This window comes from Protopterus annectens, chromosome 3.part1 (genome assembly GCF_019279795.1).
Source record: "Protopterus annectens isolate FY-2018-M chromosome 3.part1, PAN1.0, whole genome shotgun sequence".
Taxonomy (NCBI): Eukaryota; Metazoa; Chordata; order Ceratodontiformes; family Protopteridae; genus Protopterus; species Protopterus annectens.
Window position 1 is genome coordinate 1,453,550,096 of NC_056732.1, and position 10,517 is coordinate 1,453,560,612.

The 10,517-nt window shown below is 36.9% G+C and overlaps 1 protein-coding gene across 1 annotated transcript in view; it reads left to right on the plus strand.

Annotated features, from left to right (window-relative positions):
• Nucleotides 1–10,517, plus strand: part of ADAM22 (ADAM metallopeptidase domain 22) — a 2,281,988-nt gene that overhangs the window by 929,725 nt on the left and 1,341,746 nt on the right. Inside the window, exon 6 of the mRNA XM_044066314.1 lies at nt 7,719–7,782. Coding sequence (XP_043922249.1) covers nt 7,719–7,782 — 64 coding nt within the window. The remainder of the gene's footprint in view (nt 1–7,718; nt 7,783–10,517) is intronic.

Here is a 10,517-nt window from a genome sequence, read left to right on the forward strand (position 1 = left end):
TAAAGCCCCCACTATTAACAACAGTACTCCAATCTCACTGGCAAAATTCACTATCCTACCTCACCACTGAACACTTCAAACATCTCCAAAATATGACAAGACCATACATAAACTCATAAAAATACCACATCTTATAACAACTGGGCTAATACGTAGTGGAGATATTCATCCCAACCGTGGACTCACAAACCTTTTAACTAACCCTAACTGTCAACTCCACCTTTCACCCTTCCTTAACAAAAAAAGTTCAGACCTCATAATACTAAATGTCAACCTTAGAAGTATCCTTAGTAAAATACATGAACTTCATGCTACCCTAACTCTTTACCATCCCGACATTGTCCTGCTAATAGAAACCTGGTTAAAACCAGATATCAGGGACAATGAAATAGCAACCCTTGGTTATAAATATATATATAGAAAAGATAGACAAAAAAAAGAGGTGGGGGAGTAGCCATCCTATTTGCAAATAGCCTTTCTCTAGAACTTCTAAACGTAGACATCCCTAATTTCCAAAATGCAGAAATAATACTAACCAAACTCTATCTTAACCCCCCCAAAATATCTTAATATTATAGGCATTACATTCCACCTGGCCAGAATATCCCTACAATGAAACGTATATTACACTAGCCATTCATCACCCTCCCTCAAGAAATTATCATAGCAGGGGACTTTAACATAGATTGGAATGCCTGTAACGCATATACCCCTACAAGCCATGTTAACCTCCATGGCTACTCACAACTAATCAAATCTCCTACTAGAATTGATAAAAAAAACCTAACAAAGAGTCAGTACTAAACTGGATCTTAACTGTCCATCCAAAAACCACACAGATCTCAGGCTATCTACCCAACAGTCTCAGTGATGACCTCCCTACTTTTCTTCTCAGACAACTACTAACCCCTTCAAGAACCCTAAAATACCATCAACTCTGTAATACCAAAAACTTTAATGCCCTAGAATTCACAACCATACTTAGAAATTGCAAGTGGAACCCAGTTAACTATCTCCCTTTAGATGAAGCAGTACAATACTTCAGTAACACCTTTAACAGTATCATAAATAAACTAGCACCCCAAATCGTATGGATTAAACCCAACTATACTCCCTGGCTTACTACGTCACCAGATCACTACTAAAAGCAAGCCTGGGAGAAATGGTCCAAGGAGAAAACCACTGTAAACTGTCAAAAATACCTAGGGGTTTCAGACCTAACAGCATTATTTTTAAACAGTGAGGCATCTGCTGCCTGAAGTCTGGTCAATCCATATTCCCAACTCTTTCAGTTCTAGGGAATTATTAATACCTAGAGCTCAGAAACTCAGCCAAAAAACAGATAAGGCAGGACGCAAAAGATCATCATAGTAACATCCAAGCAAAACAGAAAAATCCCCAAATGTTTTGGTCTGCCATAAATAACATACTGCATCCAGATCAACCACTACTGTACTGCCAGGTTTATCCAATACCAAAGATGATATTCCAACCCAGTTTAACAAATACTTTACCAAATCCATTTTAGACCTTATAAATACTAACTTCTCTCCCATCTCCCCTTTACCCCCACCAATTCACAATCTCAAAAGTTTTAATTTTCAACTAGTCCCTACTGCTACTGTAAAAAAATCTTAAAAAACTCAAACCAACTACTCTAGCTGCAGACAACCTGCCAGCAAAGTACCTGAAAGTAGCAGCTGATGCCATCTCAGTCCCTGTCGCCATCCTAATAAACTGCTCTATCTCAGAAAATAAAACACCCAAAGACTAGAAAACTGCTCACATAATTCCATTTCACGAAGGCAGCAACTCAGCCACTCTGTCTCAAAAAAAATTAAACACCCAAACTCTGGAAAACTGCTCACATAATTCCACTTCACAAAGGTGCCAACTCAACACTGTCTCCCCTTTCCAAAATCTTGGAAAAATGCATTCATACACAACTGTTAGAATATCTGTTAACAATCTACTAACCCCCTCACAACATGGATTCTGACCTAATCGTAGCACTACCACAGCCCTAGTGAGTTTTACCAATACCGTTAACCAACTCCGTAGTGAAGGTAATCTAGTGTCCTCAGCTTTCTTTGATTTGTCAAAAGCATTTGAGACCGTATCACATACCAAACTCTTAAATGTTCTAGCTGATCTAAACCTCAGCCAGACAGCAACAGTCTGGTTTCAAGACTATCTGGATAGCCGTCAACACGCAGTATTATGGAAACAAAACCTCTCCCCCCACTTCTACCGGTTACATAAGGAGTCCCACAAGGCTGTATCCTTGGCCCACTCCTCTTTACAATTTTCACAGACAAACTTCATACAGCCACAAGACACACCACACTCATACAGTATGCAGATGATTCAGCCCTAATATGGGCTGCTCCCACCCTCCAGCAACTAGAACAAACAACTCATTCATTCACAGCTATAGAAGCTTGCCTAACTAATGCTCAACTAATACTGAACCCCAAAAAAACTAATCTAATCTTGTTTCACCCTATTAGACCGCCTGACACCTCCCCTCCATTCAAAATCACCTCAGCCAATAGCACCATCATAACTCCAGTTTCTAGTACTAAGTTATTAGGGGTTACTATTGACCAGAATATGTTATTTGACATTCATGTTGCCCAGGACATAAAACAATTGCACACAAAATTAGTGTGCCTCTACAGGAGCAAACACTATCTCACAGCCAACACCGAGCCACAACTGCTAGAACTCACTTTATTTCAACGTTGCTTTACGCATCCCCTGTCCTCACCAGTCTAAGAAAGTCAGATATAACAAAACTAGAAACCTAAATAATTAATAATTAATGGTGGAATTTATAACTCACCTAATGCCTCGACACAGATAAATAGGGTAGTGGGACATCTCCCTTTTCCATTGCCAGTCAGGACAGACAAAGGAGGGAGACGAACGAGATCAATGAGTCGAGGGCGCCAGAAGCACAAATTCTCAGGGGAATTCAACCCAAATCAAACATCGAAGAAAATGTGGGGGAAGGCAGCGAATCATTGATTTTAAATATTTCATCCTATGAATTATCCTCCGAGAAGAACGATGTTTTGAGTAGGGGCTTGAATTTCATTCCCACATGTGAGAGTAAGTTATCAGATACGATTTTGGACCTGAAGGTCTTTTGTAGGAATGTGATGCTACGATTACAATTTGGGGACAATGTTAGACAGCAAGTCCCCACAGGTACTGAACAAGACCCCCCCTCTCCTTAGGAAATTAAGTACCTATGTCCCTATCAATCATCCTTTAGTTGATGCTTATATGAAGCTAACAGAAGAAGAAATGTATAAGTTTTATGACAGTAAGGACAGAGACAATAATAGGAAGTTCAAATATAATTTGAATTATAATGAGAGAGTAGCACTAAGGAAATTACAGGAAAACGAGTTAATATCTATAACGCCAGCAGATAAGGGAGGCCTTATTGTGGTCATGGATAAGGTTCATTATGTTCAGTCATTGCAAGAGATGCTAGATGACAATAAGTACTACAACGAGATTACAGTTATAGAAGTCCACAGGGTCATTGATTTAATATCTGAAATGTTAAATGATATTTTTAGAGGAGGTTTTATTACAGAAGACACCTATAGATACCTTAGTGTGGTTAATCCTTTGATACAATTGATACAAGGACTGCCGAAGCTCCATAAGGAACCATTGAATCCACCAATGAGACCCATAGTGGCAGGTGTAGGATGGGTCACAGAACCCTTGTCGATTTATGTTGAGAAACATCTGAGACCAGTGATCAGTCAGAACAAGGTGGTCCTTAGGGACTCTAAGCAGTTCCTTATAGATGTTTATGAATGTACAAAATAGATTCATGATTTAGATGGGGTGATCTTTGTTACATTTGATGTGCAGTCACTTTTCACTGTTCTTCCAAATGATTTAGGAGTGCAATATGTACAAGAATATCTCACGGTTAACAGTGAGTTCAGCCCAGTACAAACAGATCTTGTTTGTCATTTCCTAGAGGTGATTCTGGAGAATAATCTTTTTACTTTTAATGATAGGATGTATATTAAAAAACATGGCGTGGCAATGGGCACTTCGTGTGCTAATAGTTACACCAACATGTTTCTGGCACATTGGGATAATACTGTGCTCTTTAGAAAGGATGAGTACAAGCAACATGTCATATTTTATCGACGTTTTGTCGATGACTTGTTTTTGTTATGGGAAGGAAGCCAAGTTCAGTTGTGTGAGTTTCATCAAATGATGAATGAACTCACTGAGTGTTTGAGATTTACTATTACATGGTCATATACATGTATAGAGTATTTGGATCTCTGTATAGAGAAGTTGGACAATGACCTCATTAATACAGGGGTATACCGGAAAGTGTGTCATAGGAATTTCCTATTAGCCAGATCAAGTATGCATCCTGGTTATATTTTTCGGAATCTGATAAAAGGCCAAGGTATGAGGGCATCTAGATTGAATCCCTTGCATGAAGGGTTCCAGAGTGAAATGAAGAACCTGGAATCCAGACGAATAAGGAGAGGGTATAAACAGAGTGAGATTGAGAAGAATCTGTCAGAGATTGGCACACTAAGGGAGGATGTAGCGGCACCATATTACGGGCCATGTAAGGAAGTCATCAGAACAGTGGATAAGGAAAGTACTATCAGTAACAACTATCGTCAGATACCCCTTTTCTTTACCAATGATAATAAGGATTTGGTTGAGATTTTTAGTAAGAACTGGTCTATTTTGAAAGTGGATTTAGGGATTAGTGAGATGGTAGGTGAAAAACCAAGATTTCTGTACAAAAATAGGAAGAACTTAAAAAGACTCCTCTGTTATGACAAGGGCAGCAATGAATTTAAACATGAAGTATGCTCCACATTACCCTGTGGCAAGTGTAATTTCTGCCCATTATTTAATACATCGAACATATTTTATCATCATGATCTCTAGAGGGAGTTTGTGTTCCATGCCACAGCTACTTGTATGACATCAAATGTGGTATACTTAGCAGAATGTGAAACCTGTCATTCATTCTATGTTTTTAAGACCAACAGGGTCTTCAGAGACAGGATAAGAGAGCACATGTATCATGTTAAGAAAAAGATAGAACACAATGCACTTTCTAAACACATTATACAAACTGGAGATGCACATAGATTCAGCTTTAGGGTTCTAGAGTTTGTTGCACCACATATTAGAGACGGTGACATCAGGATTCACACGGAATACAGAGAAACAAATTGGATTATTATCCTGAGAGCTGATAGGGGGAGGGGGTTGAATGAAAGAGCATCCATTAAACCCCTACTTAAAAAACGGAGGGTACAGAAATGAGATAGGACTGTGTTTACTTATACACTGAATGTATTTATTTATATGCTTTCTATATATATTTTTATGTATATATATATATTTTGTGTTACATGTATTATTTATACATTTATATTACTATGCATTAATTGTTGAATAATGTTTTCTTGTATTATGAAGTGCATCTTTTATGTTAAGAGCTGAGGTTTATATGATATAACATTGTCTTTTTAAGAAGCTGTATGATTTAATGGGAACACTATTGTGATCGGACAATGGTTTTTAAATTTTTATATATAGAGATTTTGTTTCATGAATTGTTAGATGGTCTGAGGAAGCTTATTAGCGAAAGCGCTTACCATATCTATTTTTATTTGTTGCTGTCTATAATAAATTTATGAACAAGGAAAACAAGGATAATAAGAAGCTGCTTGGTTGTTTCGTTGTGAGCATCTGTCTTGGTTTAATTTATATTAACTGTTTTCACAACGAAGCATTTGTCCTGTGGATTATTCCCTGTTTTGCTTTGTTATAAAACTAGAAACCTGTTATAATAAAATAGCAAAATTTGCTACAGGCGCCAACTATAGATCCCACCACTGCCACTCTCTTAAAAGCTTTCATGGCTTGAATTCCCCTCATTGCTAAAATACAACCAGCTCAAAATGGCTCACCAAATTATAAACCAGCCTGAAAAAATCCAGTCCTAAATAACTTACTAGCTCACTGCTTTAATAAACAGACCCTTCACTCTAGCAATAAGGCACTATTAGAAATAACAAAAAGCAAAAACCACGCTGGAGAATCCCTCTATTCCTGTAGTGTCGCCAAAGCCTGGAACAGCCTTCCACTAGACATTAAATCCAACACTAACATAGTCCAATTCAAAACACTACTAAAAGCACATATATCTGCTACATGGATCTGCTCATGTACTGAACCTGGCTAAATAAAACTAAATTAGAATAAACCAAGTCACCTAACAGACTGGCCAAATTACTGGCCAGACTAAAACCAGCTACCTAAATGACTTCAACTCTATCTAAGTCACGCCAAACTTGCTAGATACTAACTAAATGTAAAGGCTTCTAGTCTCTTCTACACTCTCTACACATTTTCTTTTAGCATATCTTGAGATCAAACTTGAACATATTGGCCAATCTTGTAAAGACTGTATATAAAGCAATCTGCCCAAACAGACATGCTTGTATGATTTTTGTACCCTCCAGTAGTAATCTTGAGCTACTTGTGTTATTTCTATCCTGTACAAATTCCATAATCTGTAATTTGCTACTTTTTAGAAATGCTATGTAAATTTTTTTTAGATTTCTTAAGAACTTTAAGTTTTCATTCTCTGTATGTCTTGGAGCTTTTCTCCCCAGGCCTCCGCTGAAAATGGACTTTCCCGGTAAACAAATGTAAAATAAAATAAAATAAAAATAAATGCCTTTGATAGGTATAGTTTTCTAAAAACATAATGTACTGTACATCAGCTGTTATATTTATTCACTGGCATTTTTTTTTACTAAGAAATTGTCATTCTTACCTTGCAAAAATTCAGTCACACTTAACTGACAAGTACTGTATGATCACAAAGTCCTTTTGTTGGCATGCCAAAGCTGCATTGCATGTCATTTTATTTTAGCACATTGTTATTGGTATTTTACTTACACAACTGCATAGTATGCTTTCCTGGCCAGCATGAGGTTTACTTCTGTCCTACCTCTCTCCATTTCTTGGCTAATTTCTTCTGCTTCTTGAAAAAAAAGATGGCTGTTGCAAATATATTGTAGGCTCACTGCCATTTGTGGAGCTCCTTCTTCACTGTACATAGCACAAAACAAATATTAGAATAAAAAGAGCTCTAAGCTGTTATGTACTTCTATTTTTGTACGACTGGCATGCCCTAATGGTACACGTATGTGTTATCAGAACATAGGTTACATGTTGTCTACAGAGGGATACAGATCTGATTACTAATTGTGGTTTGGAGTTACTGGAAGATAAAGGAACAGTATCAGGGTTATACTGTGATGTGTAAATGCACAACTAATGCCAGCAGTAATGGTTAATCTGATTAGTTGATGTCTGCAGGGTTGGTAAAAATAAAGCAGAATATAGTTGAGTGAAGAAAATACCTTGTTAAGAGGGGTGTTAAATGCATCATTCTAAGCAGTACTCAGTCTTTATAATCTGTAGAAAGAAATGCAATGACTACCAAATAACCTGCAATGTAATGCTGAGAGGGACAGGCAGGACACAGATATAAAAAATGTATTTAAATAGTTGTTAAGACAATCGTAAATATCTTATTTACATAGAATGTAATTTATATCATGAGCTGTAATTAATTTTACATTTTTCTCTTCTCGTTTTTTTTTTTTTTTTTTTTACATTAACAGTGGAATGTTCTTTGATGAGACTTATGCTTACCATATCAGGCCTCTTGAAAGTGAAGAGTACAGTGTAAGTATATCAAGTTTTTGGCATTACTGAGCTGGAAAGCACATGTAAGTCCAGATTCACTTGGATTTTCGAGTTTCAGTTAGTCACCAGAGTTCCAGAATAAAACAAAATTGTGTGTGTGAAATACAGAAGTTACTTACTGCTAAAAGTCAGTCTTACAGATCCCCCAGCTGAATGTTATTCTTTACATATATTATATTGTCTGTATCTGTACAGAATTTTCAAACTTGAATCTCAGAAAAGATGAAGGATCCATGACTTCAGTGGACATTGCCTTATTGTTAATCATTGTGCTACAACCCCTTTTTTTAAAATAATGCTACATAAGATTCTACTGTGCAATTTTACGTGATGTTAATTGAATGAACAGTGCTGAGCACACTCTGGTAACTAGGTGACAGCCTCACAAGAGTTCTTGGATTCCCTACCTTTCTTAAGTCTGATTATTACATGGAATGTCACTATTTAAGTACATGCGCATACTCTTGGGTCTTTGTGCCAGAATTTTGCAAGCATTTCAAAAAGATGAACAGTTTGCATAGATTAAACACATCCTATCATTCCTAATTATCATGAAAAGCCTTAGATTAAAAAAGGAAGAATAACTGAAAGGGAAAACACTGATCAGACTGAGAAGCTTAGAAGATCAAAGAAGTGGCGAGGTTACAACTCCAAATGAACAAGGAGCAATAACACAGTCTCAAAATTACAAGGAGCTATGTTAAGATTCAAAACAAATGTAAGTTAAAGGAGAAATACTGGAACAGATAAAATATTGACTGCTAAACAAATTTCACTTTTATATAATCAAGTCTTTTTGCATTTTGATCGTATTTTTTATGTTCCTTAAAACAACTCAGATTCATAGAGCTTAGCTGTATGTGTTGCAGAAGTACAAATAAAATGTCTTAGAGAATGGGCGACCTGTACATCGCCTGACTGATTGGAGAATGAACGTTCTACAGCAGAGTGTTAATCTGCAAGTAATGATTGCTGAAAAGTGAGTCTGATACTTCACGGCAGCATATTAAGCTAATATAGAGCTTGGACTGTAACAGAGATAATGGCCACCATTATTTTACACTCGCTAAGCAGTGCTTTTGTCATTTAGCAAGTGTAAAATAAAAAGAAGCTGGAAAAAAAAAACTAGAAAAGTGTGCATGTCTGTGCATATGTGACAGTGTATGCATATGCATGAAAGTGAGACTGATCGACCCATTATTTTGCACTCACTAAGCAGCACTTTTGCTGTTTAGCGAATGTAAAATTAAACAAAAGATAAAGAAAAGTGTGTCCATGCTCGCGTCCATGCGTATATGTGTGTGTGTGTGTGTGTGTGTGTGTGTATGTATGTATGTGTGTATATATATATATATATATATATATATATATATATGTGTGTGTGTGTGTGTGTATGTGTGTTTGTAATGCAATACTGCCCTCCAAGGTATGTGTTACTGTGTGAATAATGCCCTTTCAGAGGTGTAGAGGCCCTACGCCTGCAGTGTTGGGCCTCCCCTGGACTTGCATTATTTACAAACTAATTGTTTGCATTATTGCTTGCAACACACCCTGGACCACGACACAAAAACATAATGCACTATGCAATCCTGTTTCTAGCAGGATTGCTCAGTGTATTATAAAGGATCATTTGAAAGATCACTCTACTGCTACAACAGTAAGAAGACACTGAATTTTGGTGCGGCAGTCACTGTGCTAGAAAAAGCTGCCTGTAAATATGGCAGTATGGGAGCATGGTTATGCAAATTAGCCCAGTGCACTTCCCCATTGCTTTTGTAGGGAATGGAATATCATGACACTGCAACTCAATGAAAAGTTTAACTGTACTATTTTATTTTATTTTATTTTTATTTATTTAACATTTGTTTACCGAATGTCTGACTTAGACTGAGCCAATTTTCAGTGGAGGCCTGAGGAGAAACTCTCCAGACGCATGTCTTTGTAATGTGGGAGGAAACTAGAGCACCTGGAGTAAACTTACATGAATGCAGGGTGGACATGTAAACTCCACACAGAAGGCACCCCAGTTGAGACTCGAACCAGAAAACTTCTTGCTGTGAGGCAACAATGCAAACTTCTGCACCACTGCACCATCCAAGGTAAAGTATTAAAAATGTATACTGCCTTTCATCATTTATTGGTGGCACACATCCATTGATCTCCATTCCAACAAACTAGAACCAAAGGAAACACAGGAACAATTGACCAGCACCCGAACCTGCAAAACACCATCAACCACAACCAACGATTTGACCTAGGTTTCGTCTTTATTCAGACTTCTTCAGAAAGACATTAAACAAATCAATTCAACCTATTCCAGCTTTATAAGACAAAAATCATGACATCATTACATAATTGAATAATTGACATCCAACTTATTTAAGGTAGACTGAACATACTCAACCAAAAAATTAAAAAATATAAAAAAATATATATATATAAATGTAAATGAATAAGTAAATGCAATATTATGCTCTTACTTGAAAAATACTAAAAAACATATAAATATGCAATGAGGAACATATAAACTCATCACCCAAGAATATGCTTTAATTTTAAAACAGGGGCAATGCTGATGTGGTCATTAATGCCAGGAAATACCGTGGCATTCAACCTTAATTGCCACCTCATCTCACTGATATCAAGATGGATATCTAAAACATTACCCTGGGAAAAATGCCAATGCATGATGTTAAGGCATTCATTTTCACTAT